The sequence below is a fragment of the Giraffa tippelskirchi genome, chromosome 2, assembly GCF_054371585.1.
Source record: "Giraffa tippelskirchi isolate mGirTip1 chromosome 2, T2T-mGirTip1v1.2.pri, whole genome shotgun sequence".
Classification (NCBI taxonomy): domain Eukaryota; kingdom Metazoa; phylum Chordata; class Mammalia; order Artiodactyla; family Giraffidae; genus Giraffa; species Giraffa tippelskirchi.
In genome coordinates this window covers 59,929,573-59,949,700 of record NC_137276.1, presented here as the reverse complement: position 1 = coordinate 59,949,700, position 20,128 = coordinate 59,929,573, and the positions used below count along the sequence as shown (strand labels likewise).

Here is a 20,128-nt window from a genome sequence, read left to right as displayed (position 1 = left end):
GCCAAAAGCACTAGAACAACCAGAGCAATTTTGAAGAACACATTTGGAGAAATCACATTACTGATGGCAAATTTTAAGCCACAGAGGATTATTCCCAGATCTAAAAACCCAATGGAACTTATTTGGTTGGATTTTGAAGGTACTTGGGGCTAGTAGCTCCTTTCTTCCTCCCATTTTTTTCCCTTTGGAATGGGAATGGTTATAACTGTTACGGCTGTCCTGCTATTATATTTTAGAAGCAGAATACCTGTCTCCTAATTTTAAAGATCCACAGATGCCCTGAAAACACCTCGATTTTAGTCCAAAGAAACTGAATTCAGACTTCTGGCCTCCAGAAAAAAAAAAATCTGTTGTAACTAACTAACTTTGTGGTAATTTATTATAGCAGCCAGAGGAAATTAATACATATGGTTTCATTTCTCTTGGGTAGATACTTAACAGTAGAACTGCTGGATCATATGGAAACTCTTTAACATTTTGAGAAAACCTCCAAACTTTCAAAATTAAAAACTTTACCTGGGAAAGACAGTGTAAGAAAATTTCCTTTCTTCTTCTCAGCACTGTTTAGCTCTTCTGGATCTCATGTCCTTTTATTGATATGATCCCCATGTTGGAAATCCAGCATCTTCATTCTGACCCACTGATACCCTCCTTTAGAAGGTTGGGACTATGGTTTTTAGCATTTTTACATCCCCGCTCAGCAAATTGGTCATCATTTCCCTCCCTGGATCCAATGCAACACTTGACTTGAGCAACAAATTTTCCCAAATGACAAGGCATTATGGTCTTATCAGTCATGCCTGGATCTTTTCCATATTAAGGAGCTATGGAGGGAATGAGGGCAGATATAAGAATTTCCCACCTTTGAAAAATATCTTAATTTTTGTATCATGTTTTTAGGCATGCTTGGAGAACCTAGGATACTACTTTTGCAAATACTGCAAAGTGATTTCTGTTCTTAGAAGCCATTGATTCGAATACAAAACCAAGCAGCGTTTACGTTTAAAGCAAAGTGTAATTGTGGGGAAAGTACTGAGTGAAGAACACAAAGATCCAGCAGAGATCTGGTCTTTGCACTATCATTCCCATTGACCATCTTCTATTTTCCCTTCTCCTATTTCTTCCTACCCTACAGATTAAATGAATGTATTTTAACTGAAATGCATATCTTCTGAACTCTAAAGTGCTATGCACATTTAGGGTGCTACGGTAACTTTAAAGATCTTGACAAAACAGCTCCCTTTTCAAATCAGTGGTGGTTTCTTGCTTCACACCCCTGAAATATGTAGAATGGTCATCTCAGAGGTCCAGGTCTCTCATCATTACTCTGGGCATAGATTTATATTTTATATCATTTTATGGCAGGGATAACCAAAAGCTTTAGTAAGGGAATCTGAGATTTTATTCCTAATAGTTTAACAGCATTTTGAGATCTTTGCTTGAAAAGTCAGTGATGGTGGTTAGCACCCATAAAACCTAAAAGTTAGAAATTGTAGTGGGTGGGGGCAAGGTGAGGAAGATGCCCAGGTGTACTCAGAAATGCACTCAATTAATTAAACGCCAATAATCTCTGAAAGAGCTTGTTTTGATGTTGTACCAGAGGCTTGGTCAAGAGGGTTCCTTCATGTTAGTGACAATATTCTACCAGCTGATAAGGGCCAGGGGGAATGGCAGCTCCTCCTGGGTTTCACACTGAGTCCTGGCCACTGCAGTTTCTGGGGCTCCATCCTCAACAGGCAGGGCTTTGCATATTATGTAATCTCTCTCTGTTACTTCCCCTTTGCTCAGTCCTTGCCAAGAGCCAAATAAAAGAATCCATATGTGATTATAGCTATAAAACCAAAAGGAAAATATTAGACAAAAATATAACATTTTGGGGTTTCTAAGTTTGTTTTACCTTTAACGCTAGGCAGACAGTTTACACAAATCATTTTGCTGCAAAGTAAAGAATAATGAATTAAATGTGTTCCCTGTCACCATCAATCATGTACGTTTGCCTTTGATTGACCAAACATATAAGACACATGAAATGACTTTCTAATCATGTTAGGGGGAAGAAAGGAGGGAGAAGGGGAGAAGATGGGGAAAGGGAGTTTCAACTTTTTTTATTTTATTCAGAAATTCCATTGACATTTTCTGGCAATCTTCTAACATGCTGTATGGGCTTCTCTTTGCTAATAATGTTTGCCTTGAGAATTTGTAAAGGTCTGAGAACTCTTTAATTCAATGTTAAATTACCAGGGCCAGAGGGGAACAGAATCCCTGTTAATAGTTCATGGATTAATTCTCTCTTCATTTGAAATCGTTTCTAGGGAAGTTGTTCTACGTTCAGGTAGGTGTTAGTCATCTTGGGCAGAGTCAATAGCAGTGGGCGAGGCAGGTAGAGCCCCTCATCTAATAAGATTAAAGTAGGAATGAAAGAGGATGCACAATGATGTTGACCCAAGTGGGATACTGAAGTTCAGCAAATTCATTTCAATTCATGGGCATTTATTTTGATTTGTGAATTTAAACAACACACTGACTGGATTTTCTGGCAGTCAAAATGGTTTATAACCAAATCTAACCAGACTTCATGCATCCTCACCAAGCATTATAAAGCTTTGAATTTCTAGTTTATATATGGAGTCAAAGCTCTTTAATTTGGCAAAGGAACCACATACAGTAGCAGAGGAAAAAGTTTTCAGCACCGTAATCACCTCAAATTTTAAGTCTCTGGTGGTCCTGTCCCCACCCAGCTATCCGTAATAAAGGCTGGTAAGACAAGGATCAGACCATTCATTCATTCAAAATGCATATATTGAGAACCCATTGTAAATCAGGTGCTGTTCTAGGCACTGGGGAGAAGAAAGTAGCTCTAGGCTTCAGAATGCTTACACTGTTTCTGGGAAAAGAGGCAATACACAATAAACACCATGGAGAAAAACAAAGCCAGGAGAGTCGACAAGGATGTGGATATATGGGGTGTGGAGGGAAGGGGGATGCAAATTTTAAAAATGAAATTCTGATGTTTTTCTCACATGGAAACTTTATTCTCCCCATGAAGTCTAAGAGAGCATATAGATCCTTCCTAGAGAATATGGTAAAGTAGGACATCTAATCCTCGTAGGGACCCTCAGAAGCCCCACAAAAATTTGTGAAATTTGGTCACTTTCTTCCTGTTTTTCCTACATTTGCCAGGAAAACTGTTGATTCATAAAGCATCCCTTTATTATGTAAAGCATCCCTTTATGTATATGTATCCCTATGTATACCATTTTCATAGATAGGAGAACTTAACATTGTAGAGATGTCAATGCTACCCCAAGAAATCCCCAAAACAGACCCACACATATACTGTCATCTGGCTTAAAAACAGTGGTTCCTGGGGTACTAATAATGTACTGTTTCTTAGTCTAGGCCCTGGTTACACAGGAGTGCAAGTTTGTGAATATTTAACAAGCTGTCCAATTATCAGACGCACACTCTGGTTTGTATATTATACTTCAACTAAAAGTTTGTCTTTAATCCCTTTTTAAAAATGTGATTGTAATGTTTTAGAAAAAGGTGCCCCTGAGAAATTAACACTAAACAAGGACATGAAGGATGTGATAGAGGGAAATCATAAGCTATCTAGGGGAAGAACATTCCCGTCAGAGGAAGCAGCCAGTGCAAAACTCCTAGACTAGCTAAATGGAGTGTGGATGATGTTAAGGAGCAGAACACTTAGGAGACAAGGTCTGTGAGGCCACAGGAACCTGACTTCATGGGACCTATAGACATTTGTAATAACTTTACCCTGATGAGATGGGATACCATGAAGAGATTTATGCAGAAGGGTGACGGGATCTGACTCACCCTTGAGGATGCTGTATGAGAATAGACCAGAATAGGAGAGGGATAAGGCAAGGCAGGGAGGTCATTTAGGATTCTGGTATGATACTTTAGGAGACAGATGATGGTGGTTTGAATCTGATAATAAAGTGGAGGTAATGAGAAGTGCACAGATTCTGGGCTTATTTTGAAAGTTGTACCAAGTGGATTTTTTGCTGAATTGAATATGGTATGTGAGAGGAAGAAAGGAGCTAAGGGGGAATCCCAGGACTTTAGCATGAGCAATGGGAAGGATAATCTTGCCAATATTGCAATGGGAGAAGACAAGGTTTACAGAAAAAGAATAGGAAGTCAGTTCTGGATAGGTTAGGTCTCAGAGGAGATGAAACATTCAAATAAAGATGTTGAGCAGCAATTAAATAAACAACACTGGGGTTGGGTTCTGGATGGAGCTATAAATCTGGGAGTCATCTATAGGATTTATGAGAATAAATGAGATTACCAAGGAAGTGAACATATGTGTATTAGGAGCAGCTCTCCACTGGCTACGGATGTCACCACTGTTATGATACCATTCATGATCAGGGTGACATCACTCTTGGGTATGGAATAAGCAACAGTTTGCATCTCACTGTCTAACATCCCAAGTAGGTTTACTTTGCCAAGTGAACCCGCCACTCTGGCACCATTAGGATTTCCTCCTGGAGCATAAAGCCACTTGGATCCCAGCCTAATCAGTTGGAGTCTTGGCCCCATTTCAGAGACCCTGTCACCCACCTCTCTAGCAGTCCACACAGGGTTGAGCCCTGCTTCTCACATGCCTCCCTCACCTAGATGAATACTTCTGGTCTCCAGAGCTTACACACTCATCAGCCAATAAGAATTGCTTGCTATGTCCCAGAAGCACCTACTTAAGTCAATCAGCTTCACCTCCTGAATAGGCCATGTGTAATGTCATTTCCTTCTTGAGAGCCTGTTCATTTTCCCACCTTGACTCATCCAAGCCTAAGTTAACCCCTCACCTGTCTTAATGCCATGACTTCTGCCCCTATAGAGCTGACCAGAGAGAAAGGCCAACAAAAGCCAGAGGATAGGGCTGTGCAAACGTGTGCCCAGGCATCCCAGTCAGAACAGAAGCTTCTCGAAGCTTATAAGTGCCTCTTAGCCATAAGGATAACAGGGTTATTAGCACCCTGCTTGGAATATGGTAGATGCCTGGGTAATCTGTACTGAATCAAGAGTTCCCATAATATAAACTACAGAAAGCCAAGGTTCCCTCTTTTCGTTTATCTTATTTCTTCTAGAAATACTCAAGGATGGACTGGAACCAGCATTCCTGGTTTGACATGTGAGTTTGTCAATTCTGAGCTTTACATTCTCACACAAGGTGCTAAACTTTCCTTAACCCACAGAACCTGTCCCTGTACAGAGGTAATGATAATAATGCCAAGTTTGGGTGGTTTGTGAGAATTAAATGAGATAATGCCCATACTGCATTTAGCATAGGGCTTGGCACATAGTTAGAACACAATATAGTCTAGCTATTACTAAAGATTCTTGGTTTCTATTTCCATCTCCTGAACTATAATGTTTTTATATATGCATACAAACAAACACACATATATACATAAATATAACCAAAAATAAAGGTACTAAAAACAATTCCCTTGGCTTCAAGTAGTACTTGGTCTCTGCACTGCTGACAGTTTATCTCAATATGACAATGGCAATACTGAACAAATGGTTTCTACATACAGCAAAGTCCACCTTGGCCAAGATACAGTCTGAGGGACTTCCCTGGCAGTCCAGCGGCTAAAAGACTCCGCACTCTCAAAGCAGAGAACTAGATCCCACACGCCACAACTAAAGATCCCACATGCTACAACTAAGACCTGGAGAAGTCAAATTAATAAATATATTAAAAAAAAAATACAACCTGAATAACACGAGCCTGATTTCTCTAGTGCTTCCTTATTCAAAAACAGACAATGTGATAGAAGAGATTGTGCTGTGATCAATCTTCAGTAAATTTTACCCATAAATTCCAAATCTTGTAAAACAAGGAAAACAAAAGAAGTGCATCATGTATTCTTCCAATTTCATAATCGATTTATTCAAACGAGAAAAAGTTATGTAATACATACCATGTTCTAGGCTGTGTGTGTGTGTGTGTGTGTGTGTAAAATGGTAGATAAGCAGAGTTAAAATCATCGGCAATCCTGAGAACAATTTAAATATGCTAAATTCAATGGCAGCATGGATTGAAAAGAAATATCAAGAGTTAATCACTCTCTACAATACAACACCCACACACATAATTCAGCATGTCCAAGGACAGCTAATCCTAGTAAAAATAATAGCACAATTCACAAAGACAGCAGGTCAAGCCCCAGCTTGAAACCAGATATTTTGAAGACAAAGTTTAATATTACATGGTAAAACTCTAAAAAAAATTTTTTTTTCTAAATCAATGGATCTTAAATTACATCCAAGTGAGGTGCCAAGGAGAGGATACGTGTGGCCACTTATTCATGGATGAGGCAATGGCAGATAAGCTAAGTAGTTCATTTGTCTTGGTCGGTCCAGAAGATGTTAGGAAGATTCTCATTTGAACCTGACAGGCAGGTGGTAGGAGATCAGATAGCAGTCAGTGAACAGGATGTTCTGAGCCCGATTGATAATGTAGATATTGACAAGTCACAGGAATCAGGGTACTTGCCTGCACTCCTTCAAGGCATTCAAGGGTGAGAATTGGGTCCTGGTGGACAAAATGTTTCACCTGCATCATAAGCAACAAGCTGCTGGGCCACAAGACCCCTGAGTGAACAGTCTGAGCTGCTTTCATAAAAGGTACTGACTTATAAAGTTAGGGCAGATTTTTTCAACAAATCCCAGCACACGAGAAACTGCACAGGCCATGTCTTGAAGGTTAATTGGAGCAAATTAAGGACAAATAGTCAGAAATAAGTGTTTAACAGAAGTTAGGAATTCTTAAGGAAACTTAAGGGCTTCCCCAGTGGCTCAGAGGTAAAGAATCTGTCTGCAATGCAGGAGTCACAGGCTTGATCCCTGGGTCAGAAAGATCCCCTGAAGGAGGGCATGGCAACCCACTCCAATATTTTTGCATGGAGAATCCCAGGGACAGAGGAGCCTGGTGGGCTACAGTCCATAGGTGTCAGAGTCAGACACAACTGAAGCGATTTAGCATGCACACAAGGAAACTTAAGGAATTCATTAACCCCAAAGATATAAGCTAAAAATATAAATAGATTCCCTAAAAGTTTAGATCAATTCAGAGGAAGGCTTTCAGAGGCAATGACTTGGCACCCTAGGACAAAAGGTCTTTGGAAGTGCCCTTGCTGAAGGGATAAAGAGGTGCTCCCCTGTATTGCCTGGTACCCCAGGGGTGGGTCTCTTCGGTATCTTCCATTTATCAGCAGTCCCTCTTCCTTTCATGGAACTTTATCACCCTCACCGTCAGGCTTGGCTTTTTGGCCTCATGCATTCCAAAAGCCTGGTGGACAGTCACTGTGATACATTATTCCTGTTTCAGTCTTGTTCTGTCTTCTTTCAGCAGGGGCAGGTTACAATGTATTCCACAGGAGGAAGGAACAGACGTCATATCTGCCCAGGGCCAGGAAGAGGGTGAGCTCACACTCCACCTTCGGCTTCCAGCAATGCTAAGCTTTCTCAAGGGATCAGGTCCTGCCAAAGCCTCATCCCACCTCCCTCCATCCCTACAGGACTGCCTCTCCCCATGGAAGATAAACTCTCTACCACAGGACACAGAGGACCCTGCAGAAGGAAGCCATTTCTGCAAACAGTAATCCAGGTAAAGATTCTCTTTTCCATCCAACACCCCAAATAAGGCTTTGTGACCCCTGGAATGGGAGACAATATATAAAATATGCCAAGGAGACATCATTATGGTGTTTATTATAACCTAAAAGAAACAAGGATCTGGAATGTGGAGGATAAGAGCACGAAGATGACACTGCAGAATTGGGAGCGTGTGCTTCAGGCTGTCCTTATTTCAGAAGAAAAAAAACACAAACATATCACTTGTTATATACAGGTCATGTGCCTTAGCAAATTCCATCACAAACATCACCTGAATGTCAGAAGGTGAAGGCCATATTCAAAGAGCTACCTCCAAACATAGAGGGGTTGGCCCTGGACACAAATAACATGGTAACATGACCCTGGGAGGGAAATGTGTTCTGAGTTATACCAGGGCCCGACTAGGCCTCTCCCGCAGGCTCTTCCTAAATAGGAACTTGGCAGTGGGATTAGCGAGGGCTGGAGGGGACATCCTTGGCTACAGAGGTGAGGCCCTTTAGGGTCTTGAGGAAATTTGGACAGAAGTTCTTTCTCCCTGCTGGTAATAACACTGAAGGATCAGCATCACATCCATTTTATTAATTTTCTTGACAGGCAGATCTAGTTTCCACGCAGGCACCACAAAATCAAAACATACGCATGTCAAGTGCCCCATGTGCGGTGAGGCCCTGCCAAGGCCGTGTTCCATCAACACCAGGAAGCAGAGCCCAAGTGCCCAGACCATGTGTGCTGGTCCTGTGGGTAATTCCTTGCTGGAAGAAACCACCAAAGCTTGGCTGGATGAGCCAGAGGAGCTCGCTTGGTGACAGTCCTTTATCCTGGTCTGGGCTCCTTGTGTTGAATGTAAGAGCTCTGGGAGATACCAGGCTACATCTGGCTTTGAGGCTTGTCTCTGAGTCCAGCCACAAAGACCTCCCTGCTGCCTCTATTTGCCTGCATTCACTTGTAGCCAGGTAGGGGACTGGCAGCCTGGATTAAAGGAGCCATTTAAAGAAAAGCAATGTCCTTATTTGTGAGCTGGGTCTGAGCCAGGATTCTGCAGAGTTGAGGTCTCTGGGCACACAGTAACTAAATGATATTTTCCTCAAGGCATCCGTCACTAAAGTGATTGAAAGGACTCCAGGATGATTTGTTCTTTTCTGTAACATTAACTATAAATTGGCTAAATGATGTAAATGAGGTGGGCAGAGAGGGTGAGGACTGAGATGAAAATCCTATTCTAAGTTACACAACTTATGGATGCTGAGGGTGAGCCCTGACAGGGAGTTAGCTCAACACCTGTATCCCCATCCTCCCTACCCATCCCTGTCTCTGCATTCAGAGTCACTCCCAGCTGCTGGTGGTGGAGGCAGCAACAATGGCAGCAAAAGGCTGGAGAGTTCACACCTTTGATTTCAGAGTTTCTGGCCCCTTTGCAGAATCTCCTAGTGACTGACTCATTTCCTACCTCAACCAATAGCAATTCAGGAAGGGGAATGTAAATAAATGAATAACAGGGAGAGGAATATAAGGCCAGATCTTGAGCTGCTGCTGCTAAGTCGCTTCAGTCATGTCCGACCCTGTGCGACCCCATAGACAGCAGCCCACCAGGCTCCTCCTGTCCCTGGGATTCTCCAGGCAAGAACACTGGAGTGGGTTGCCATTTCCTTCTCCAATGTATGAGAGTGAAAAGTGAAGTCGCTCAGTTGTGTCCGAATCTTCGCGACCCCATGGACTGTAGCCTACTAGGCTCCTCCGTCCAAGGGATTTTCCAGGCAAGAGTACTGGAGTGGGTTGCCATTTCCTTCTCCTGGCCACCAATGCCAAATCAAGGAGGCCCAGTCTAGACAGGATTTACTGTGCTGGTTTGCTACCTTGCTTGTCTAGGCTAAGCAATCCAAGGATAAGGATGGGTGTCATCACCAAGAGCTCTCAAAGCCCACTTAGCAGAGTCCTGGGTCCTCAACCTGATGTCCTAGAAACACTCCTGGCCTGGCCAGTGAGGACAGAGTTGGGTGTTTCCTTGTCTGAGTTAGTCCAGTGGTCAGGGGCCACTTTTGGGACTTTGGAGAGAGGCTGCCCAGTCACCTTAGGGGGTGAATTGCTGACTACCCAATGAGTATATCCAGACCGCCCATCTCACGGTGTAAAGGGCCCTGTGGCCCAGAACTCAGTTCCTCCCTTGACTCTTCATTCAAACAACCATGGCATGTTGGCCCTGCTGGCCTCCTTGATTGTGCAGAAATAAATAAATGAATTATGTTGTTGGGGTTTGGGCTTCAGCACAAACACATGGTCTGCATTTATCCGCACAGTGAGAGGTCCAGCAGCCACTTGATGTAAAAGAGCAAAATGATAATTCTTTTCTTTAGGCACTCTGGTGCCATATGGAATGTATATAAATCATATTTTTGTTTTAACAGCGGAGGCTTTGTTGATAGATAAACATGTGGTTTATCTAAAAAAAGAGAGAGGATCATGCTTTGAACAATCATTTAATGGCCATGGATGTGCCAAATAAAAATAAAAACATAATTTTGAAAGAAGCTGGCCTTATGCCCAAATCTGTAACAAGGAATTTCTCCTTAACCAGAGTGGTTAAAGCCCGTCGATCTGTTTTGAGTTTAAGTTGTGCTCTCTACTCAACCCCACGACAAATTGAATCTGGGGCTAACGCGCTCTAATCGGACGAGACGTTACCTTTATGAATGACCTCATGGAGAAGAGGTTGGCGAGCATGGTGGAGAGGCCTTGAGCCAGGCAGCTCTGGGCGATGAACCCCAGCTTCAGCTCTGCGAGGCAGATTGCATCATCCCCCTCTTTCCAATTCCAGCTCGGGATGTTTAGCAGATGGGCCTGTGGAAACAAAAACAGGTATGAGACCTTACTTTGCTAAATGTTCAATTATTTAAAGTCTCCTCTGGGAAACACAGTATTTCCCAACTGCTCAGGGTCATCCGGACTCCGCCTTCCTTTCCCTTGCCTGGGTCTGGCGTTTCCTGCTTTATTCAGCTCTTCTGTGCATTAGATCTCAGTCTCTCTGCAACTCTGCTTCTGCACCTACCAAGTCCAAGTCCTCCCCTTGGGTTTGTCACTGAGCCAAACAGAGTCCAGAGAGAATTTCCTCTTGTGACAGACACGTCAACCTGTGCTACTAGGATGTCTGGCTAGGTTGCTCTAAATTGGCTCTTCAAAAAACCTTAAGACTGTCAGACGCCTGTATATTTCAGATTTTTCAGATTTTTTTTTTTTTATCTGCCTTCCTAGATCTCTCGTTCTATGGCTCCTGAGCTTGAGTGGGGATCCAAATCAACTGAAGGGTTTACAAACTGTCACCCTATGCCCCACAGGTTCTGACTCTTTGAGGGTGGAGTAAAGTTGGAGAATTTTCATTTCTCACAGGGTCGAGGTGACGCTGAGCTAGGAACCACTTTTCAAGAAGCACTGCCCTAAATTATCAGGCATGTCACAGTGGAGACATGTTACAATCTCTTGCAGATGGACTGATCCTATTCATCAGTGAGGTCAGACCCTGAAATGAAGACCCAGCGGCATGATCATCCAATTATTTTTAAGTGGCATGAAGCAGAGAGTCAGAGATAATACACTAGATGAAAGAATTAAGGCGCAAAAGTTCTCCAGAGATGGAAAATGGGTCAAAGAAACAACCAGAAAAGATTCAAAAGGCCTTAATGTCAAGTACAGCACTTAGGTTTAAAAAAATCAATTATATAAATCCAAAATGAGAAGCCCTTATTTGGCAATAGATATGAGGGGACAGAAAAAAAGTGTTTGGGTAAACTAAAAATCTCCAAAAGAGGCCAATCTGTGACGGATTACAGAAAAATCCAATGGTAGTTCGTCAGAAACTACCAGATCACGGGACATACGAATGTTCTCTTCTGCTGTGAATTGGTCAGGTTACTTCCCCAGCACTTGATCCAGTTGTCAGATTAAAACAGTCAGATTTAAAAAGAGAAGTTGACAACTGAATAACTCCCAGAGAAAAATGACAGGCTTTAAGATGAGACATGGTTTCTAAAAAAACATCTTTTGAAGAACAGTTAAGGGAGCCAGCAGCGTTCAGCCTGAAGAAGCGCCACACCTCCAGGCAGACAGGACGGTTACCTGTACAGCCGTCAGGTGCTGCTGTGATGAGGAGAGACCAGGCCTGTCTTGCTTTGATCCAAGGGCCAGTATTAGGAATGACTGACTGGTGTCTATTATAAGAAAGAAGTTTTTTGGCTTGTTTTATAAAGGAAGTTTTTAAGGATGTAATTTGCCTAATAATTGGAGAAAGCTACCTCCAAAATTGCAAGGTCTTTGTCCCTAAAACTCAGTATGCATTTCTCCAAGACTCAGTAGACAGACTCATGCTTTGCATAGGAGGCTGAGTCAGGCCCTTCTAGGCTTCTGCTAATGCCAAGACTCTATAGCCCTGAAATGACTATTTCTCTCCAGGTATCAGCAAACACATGGAGAACAAAGGAGGAGTCCCTTCACTTTCAGGGCAATATACGATAGGTGTTCTACTAGAAAGAGAAGACTCCGCTGTGGAGCCACGACCAAGTCCAATGCCTCCAAGCTTGGCTTTCAGAAATACCACTCTTGTGAAATTCCCTCTTACAAAATCCTGTTCTGTAACAATCTTGTGAATCCTAACCCAGCAGTGTTTACTCCTGGAAAAGCTGACTGTATCCTCCCCAATGAAAGCAGTTAAAATAGTCCCATGTGTGGGCTATAGCAGATGGGAATTTCTGTCAAGCTAAGTATCAGAGACCTTCCCACATCATAGACTCAATTCCATTAAGTACCCTGCCCTTTGTCCCATTTCTCTCCCTATCCTTCACTGGCTTAAGCAGCCCATTTTTCCCCTTTACGTCCCTGGCATCATAGAGAATATATCAGGCTAAGTGGAAAAACACTCATCTGCATGAGCATCATCTGAGAAGAATGAGGAGAAATTAAATCTAAGTCATGAACAAATAAATCATCAAGTGTGAAAGGAGATGTGGGTGGTCCAAGCCTCAGAAAGACACCATGTAACCTTCATGGCACCTTCAAACACATAAAAAAATCTTTTTTAAGATGGTCTCTCACATCCCCATGTTACAATTTTAGGATTTTCGGTCTTGGGTCCCTCATGTACCCATCTGGTATTGAGTTCCTTAGACATACTGTACATGTTGTTACACAGAAATGTCAAGTTTGTTTCACTTCTCAGCCTTGTTTGGCTATCATATCTTCTCCAGTTGTGGGGCAGGGAGCCACCAGGGACCTGCCAAAGGCTGGAAGGACTGTTTCACCAAAAAAAAAAAAACAACAGAGAGAGAGGAGACTGACCCTGGAATTCAACTTGTTTGCTTCTGGTGACTCTGTCTTTTTCATTTTAGGGAAATTTGGGTCCAGTGGGAGATGCCAGCATATTACTATGTAGGAGTCTAAAGGCAAATCCTCTCTCATCTGGAGAACCAGCCCTGCTAAGGCAGGATGAGCAGGACCAGAGCTTTCCTCTGTTTGAGATGAAAAGAACAGGAAAATAGGCTGTTCTGGAAACCAGAACCAACAGATTCCAGCCCCAGTGCCACCTCTCACTACACATTCAACTTCGGGGAAGCCACCATGATGAAGAAAGAAGGTCATCTCAGAGCAAACACTTTAACATTTCTGCTCAAGTATAAGGATTTACAGTGAGAAAGCTCAGAGAACTTCCATCTCCATTGGGCCACTGGGACTTGGCTTCAGGTCATAGACAAAGATCTCTTTTTCTAGAGTCTGCTGGGAACATTTTAAAAGCTCATTGATAGTGAAATTATCAGGAGTGACATTTTTCCAAGACGTCATAAACCATCCTTTCCTTCAAGAGTTTTAAGCCATTTGCACTCAAATAAGAAAAAAACCCTGCACCATCTCCTTTCCATATTGGGAGATGATGAGGCTGAGTGTTTCTCTCCTTGAATTCTAGTGGGGTAAACAGATGGACTTTGGAGACCCTCAGTCCTTCTATAAGTCCTACTCAGAGGAACCACAATTTGGTTCAAGAGCCTGTGGCTCTACTGAATGAGAGGCTAGTTGGCAGTTCTGTCTCTTAGTTCACTGTCTGCCAAGTGACCATGAGTCGTACCCATCAGAGATGCTCTGTCTAAGACAGAACTTAAGCCCACGGTCTGCAGTGACACTGGGATACTGAAATGCACAGATGGTTAAATGAGGACTAAATGAGATAATGGATGTCAATGCTCTTTTAAAACTGTAAAATATGACACAAATGTCTGAGATTATGATGATGGCAAACTCAGGACCAGTTTTATATGGAAAGAAAGAAGACTGCTTCCCTACATCCCTAGATCCCAGAATACCACCATCAATAGATCATGGGGAATTGAAGTTCTTCCTATTTTAAGGCTGGTATTCAATTATGGAATTAAGTATCCTCTGGAATATGCTGACAGTCATGTAAGTGTACATGCATGCAACAGGTTCTTTCCTGAAAGCAAGTTTGTTTTTTGTTTTTTGAAAGCAAGTTTTAATGGATGGAGATCTATGGGCATCTACTTGTGGGTGAAGAGAAAGTGCTAAGAAATGAAGAAAAGTAATATTATAAAGGTAGTTAGGAGGATCTTAAAAAAACAGCAAAATTGTAAAGCAAGGTGAAGAATGCCTATTTGCAATTCTACAAGGAATGAGATGATAAATAATGACCAGTGGACTTCCTGTTCTTTCTCTACAAGGGGAAAAGGAAATGAAAAGAGCCCTGTAATAAAGTCACTATGTCCCATTCACTCTCACACATCCTATAAGAACAAAGTCTTATAAGTGACTCTTCCTAACTCTGAAACCCAAATAGATTGGGGTGGTTCTAAACAAGATGTGTTTTAAGCAATTAATCATGGGTCGATTGATGTGTTCATCACTGTTTCTGAATAATGACAAGGCAGAGGCTGTAAAAGATGCTCAGCTTGCCCTGATCATGTGAATACTGACCAGTGGCGTCTGGACCCTAGGTCCACAGAACTACTTCTGAGTTTGACAAGAATCACAGAGCTGAAATTCTCTTTAATTCCTTGAAGATGCTGTATCAGCACTCATTGGAAGGAGAAGAAAAGGAGAACTGACATCATTTTCTAAACATACAACATTCATTTTCCTAGTCAATCTAAATTCAGCCCCAAATCTAAACAATGGCTTAAGGCACTCCCACACTAAATGAAATTTCAAATCACAGAGGAAGGAGGAAGAGTTCACAGCCTCTAGAGCTTTCACCAGCCACAGCCTTGTTCATAAACTTCACCTCCACCTACAGGGGCTGCTGTCAAAAGACTTCTCCAGATTGGTGCCGGTGGGTTACCACCGCCCTCACTTTCTCTCTTTAATGTCCTGGGTTTTCCAGAGACAAAGAAGACACTGTGACCTTGGGTGCCCACCACCCAACCCACTGGCTGGAGCCCAGTACAGTCTGCAGTGGAACCACCTGGGAAGGCTGGGCGGCAGTGGGCCGTGGGCAGCATCCCAGTCACTGACAGCAGGCTCCAGTCCACAATACCTCTGACGGGCTTCCACACAGCAAGATGGGACAGCTCTTGCCAGCAATTAAGAAATAATGGCATGGCACTGGCACATTTGGCAGCACGGGGTCCTCTCTGGGTCACCTGACTGCCTATTTCGTAGGGAATATGGCCCATAAGACGGGACAAACGCTCACTCACACCCCAGCAGGGAGTCATTCTGTCCAGACAGGACACCTGGTGGCAGGTACTGAGCAGCCTCCAGTTTCTCATAACTGGTTCCACATCGAACACAGAGAGATGCCACCTTCCCTCCCCCAAAGCTGTTTTCCTTGGAGTCTCCTGACAGCCAAGCAAAGGAGTACTGCCTCTGAATGAGAGACAGGATTGTGGCTTATGGGGAAGAAATCATAAGGAAAACAGCGTAGACTCCAACACTGGTTTTTCCTTCTGATCTCCGCTAAGCTGTAACACTAGGAAAATCCCTTTATGTTTAATCTCTGGAGAGCCAGCTATTTTCCTGAATTCAACTGTGCACATTCTCACCTTGAGTTTGAGAATACCGTGTTCCACACTCCACCCAATGTACGGCCCATCCACCCACGTTCACCTGGTCTCAGGTAGAAAAGTGTCCTCACGCACCCGGGACACTCTCCACCTTGACTGCAAAATCCCTGAGTACATACCATTTTCATGTGGGGTTGGAGGAGTCAGGCCAAGTGCTAACCAAGTAGTAGGTATTCATTAAACACCGATGGAAGAAATGACTGCACCACACAGAAATGGAGGTTGTTGGAATGGAGTCTAAGGGCATATTGATATTTCTGAACCCAGGGGACCAACAAATGCTTCCTGAATAAATGAGTCACTATGTGAAGAAGTTTCCCTCCAGGGACCACCTGCAAACAAGATACCTGGACTAAAGAAATGTCCTGGGAGGTTTTCACCCATCACTCCTCCTTCTCCAGGTCTCTGGATGGCACTGGTGTGTGTTCACATGCACGCACACACATGAGTGTGCAGCTGGACTGCACACTCATGAGAGCCTGGACCCCGTCTGGACCTCTGAGCCTGGGACAGGCTTGCTGCCCTACCTTATTGTGATACTGCAGCATCTGAGTGATGATTCTTATCTTCGGGTGGTAGTTCTTTATGGAGATGACTCTGAAAGAGAAGAGAACAAAAGCTGAGCCAGGGTCTGCCTCACCCTTGGAATCTGATGGGGAGATTAATTTGATTACATCCAAATGCAGTGACTATGGGGCCAGCAGCCAGGGCCTTCAGAGGGGCTGTAGGCACTGGGCCAAGTTAAACTGTGTTTCCACCACCGTATCCCATGGTTGTGTGAAAAGGAAATCACAGAGCGGCCATAGACCGTGTCTTAGACATGAAAAAAGAAAGAGATCCTATGATGCCATGGTGACGGCGTGTGTGTACTGGGCATGGGGGGCCTGGAGCAGGGTGTCACGGATTTATTGCCTACCTAGGCATCTAAATAAAGCAAGTTCTACTCGTAGGGCCAACAGAGGTTTGCCATCTCACATACCCTAGGGAGGAGCCCAGAAACTATTTGCTCTGAGTCCAATATTCCAAGTTAACAACATGAGACAACGTGACAAATCAGACAAGCAGCCTGACAAATGATTCTAATTGTCACGCACACATGGCCACTCTCACAGAAATGATTTCTGAGCAGGACTCTTAGGAGGGGATCCATGACTCAGCCTTTGATAGTTAATAGCATCTAGATGGCGACTTTGATGCTGGTTAGATTAGTGCCAAGGCCTTGTGGAGGTCGTGGTCTGCTGGAAAATTCCCCCAAACCGCTCTCAGTCCATATTTAGTATTAACCACTGCCTGCCCTCATCTCAACCCTCCCTTCTGTTCCCCATAACAATCACTATGCTGAAAGGGGAGAGGCTGGGAACAGAGGACTAGAAACACCTGCATACTAGTCCCAGCTGCTATACTAACAAACTGGGTGACCTTCAGGAAATCCCTGGGCACTCTGTGACTCTTTCCTCATCTGGACGCTGGGGGCAATGGTACCTGCTTTATGTATTTCACAGGCTTTGGTATGAGCAGCACATGAAAAACCAGATGTGAAAATGCTTTGAAATCATTAAAAGCTCTCTCCACGTGTAAGTTATGGTTTTTGTCATTACCGACTCTGTCAGAGGTGACATTGTACATTTCCTTCTGTGACAAGGAAGGCTCAAGAATGGAATTCCACAAAAGGCCCACCTCCTAAGCCTAATCAGAAATGCAAGTGCATTTATCACGACCACCCCCACAAACTTCCCACCAGGAAGCACTCTATGCTTCATCCCTTTTTGTGCAAAGATGGAGAGAAAGCAGCCAGGAAGCAGCTTTGTCTGAAAAGCGACCACTTGTGAATTTAGGAAATGGATCATGCAGAAACCTCTCCCTGCACAAATTCACCCTGGGCTTTTGCACTTGAAGGATTTCATTTTATTTTTGAAAAAGTGTTGTGTTGGCCCATGCTTATAACTCAAGGACTTTGAGCCTCTGTCAGCTCTCGGAATTCAGTTCACAGCATCAGCCAGTTTTCTGCATTAGCTCATTTCAAACGGATCTTTGACATTTTAATTTCAAAAGGGGCAGATTGGTCTCATTAAACTAAGGAGAAAGGAGGATTATACAAATAAGGGAAAGACAGAGCCCATTTTTTAACCCTGAGCTTCCCACTTCCTTCTGCTGCCTGGGCCTTAGTTCTGATTCTGGTTAACGGATGGCTTAATCACACTTCTGATACTACCTTTGTTCAGTCATTTTTATGCCTTGGCATAAAATGTCCTATATGTCTTCATATTAACCCTATTGTCGTCAGGGCTTACACAAAATATTGTGAAAAGAAACCCACTTCGAAACTATTATCAATTATCCACTTCAAAAATAAAATAAAAGGCAGTACCAGCCCCAAGTTTCTCCATAGGGTCAAAACATTAAGCTTCACCTTCTTTTGGTTTTCCATTTGACATTTTGAAAAACAGTGTTCTTTAAAAGCTATAATTTTCGGAGAAGGCAATGGCACCCCACTCCAGTACTCTTGCCTGGAAAATCCCATGGATGGAGGAGCCTGGTAGGCTACAGTCCATGGGGTCGCTAAGAGTCGGACACGACTGAGCGACTTCCCTTTCACTTTTCCCTTTCATGCACTGGAGAAGGAAATGGCAACCCACTCCAGTATTCTTGCCTGGAGAATCCCAGGGATGGCGGAGCCTGGTGGGCTACCGTCTATGGGGTCGCACAGAGTCAGACACGACTGAAGCGACTTAGCAGCAGCAGCAGCAGCTCATTAGATTCATCTTAGGATGCTCTAAAAAAGATGCCTGGGCCCCACCTCCCAGAGGCTCTGCTGGGAGGCTCTGTGCTAATTGGCCTGGTATAGAGCCCAAGCATTGAAGTTTTTAAAAAGCACCTGAGGAGATTCAAGGTTTAGGGAGAATTGAAAGCCAGATTCTAAAGATGTTTTGAATCTTCCTGGAGACATTTAAAACATGCACATAATTGCCCTGCTTAATGAACCTGAACCTGCATACATGCTCAGTCGTGTCCGACTCTTTGCAACCCCATGGACTGTAGCCGGCCAGGGTCCTCTGTCCATGCTTAATAAGGTAGAAAGAATTTTGAGGTTCTAGGAGGAAGAGAAATGAGGGAATGATAAAGGACCTTCATAGTAATAGGTGTAAATGAGGAATTTCTGTTGGGAGGAGCCAAAGGACTTTTGAGAATAAAAGTAAGGATGTCTAAAAAAAAAAAAAAAAAGCTATAATTTTATCACTTTAAATGACACAAAAATGTGAAGGCTAGAAATCCTAGTTCAAGGAAACAGTCAAGTGATGCACCTTAAGTGGGGCCACTGTGGTCACTTTTGAGCTGTGACTGGTTAGGGGACAGGCCCAGATGTGGAAGCAGGTCCCCATTCCAGCAATTCCCTGCAGCCTGGGAAGCCCAGCGCCTACAGGAGTTTGCGCACTGACTCTCTTAAGATGACTGCACTAAGCATACTGTCAAAGAAAAGTGAGCAGAAAGAGCACACGGAGCCAGATGTCACTTGCCAGACACAAAGACCAGATGCTACGAGGAGGACGGACGTGCTCCAGAGGAATTCCGCCCCCTCACTGATGGGAAAGCTCACGGCCCTTGGGACCACGGAGGAGAAGCAAAGTCAAGGAGATGCGAGCACTGTAGTGGTGCAAAGGCAACTTCTCTCGCCTCCACCCCAGGTAACTTCCCAGGACACAGGAAACCAAGCTGCGGGGAGAGGGGAATTTTGGTCTAGACCCAAAGGATGGCTGTTCACAATTAGCCAAGAGTTCCTGGGAATCTAGTGGGAGTGAAATGTTTCCTCTTAGTTCATCTCTTCTCCAGAAGATTCTCTTTATGATCCCCTCCCAGTTCTCTTAACTACTCTGCAATTTCTGCTCCAGTTGAGAAGAATCCAAAAAGAGCTTTGACTGTGTGGAGCAAAATATCTTAACTTTCTGGTCACCATATAGCCCCAAGATGTCTGGAACATGGGTCTATGTGAAGAAAAATATGGAACAATTTTCTCCTGAAATGATAAAAAAACAAATAAGGAGCAGAAGTTGGCCTGAAAATGGCCTTAGATGGGCCTAGCCTATTTACAAAAAGGGCATTAGGCAGCGTTTTCCAAAGACTGACCACCACTCCCCCACCCCGACCAGGAGGTGTTCTGTTAAAAAAAGTGGGGGAGGGGATTATAGTCAAATAGGTTTGAGAAACTCTCTACAGAACATTACCTTAGAAATTCACATGAGTATTCAAAGCACTGAGAAGGCTTTCAGTAAAGAAAACTATTTCCTTTGGGGAAACTGGTCGAAACAAGCCAATTGATCAACAAACCCCTCTTTGTGGGAGATATTAATCAATGTGCTGTAGATGCACTTGGAATGCTCTAACACGGTTCTCCTCATTTGGGGCTGGACAATTTTCTGCTACAGGGG

The 20,128-nt window shown here is 43.5% G+C and overlaps 1 protein-coding gene across 26 annotated transcripts in view; it reads right to left on the bottom strand.

The window, feature by feature from the left end:
* KCNMA1 (potassium calcium-activated channel subfamily M alpha 1) overlaps window positions 1–20,128 on the bottom strand; it is a 762,573-nt gene that overhangs the window by 199,964 nt on the left and 542,481 nt on the right. For all 26 annotated transcript variants that reach the window (XM_081573838.1, XM_081573839.1, XM_081573851.1 and 23 more), the window contains 2 exons: window positions 16,232–16,301; window positions 10,333–10,488 (listed from right to left, as the gene is read on the bottom strand). In XM_081573838.1, the coding sequence (XP_081429964.1) occupies window positions 10,333–10,488; window positions 16,232–16,301 (226 nt within the window). The remainder of the gene's footprint in view (window positions 1–10,332; window positions 10,489–16,231; window positions 16,302–20,128) is intronic.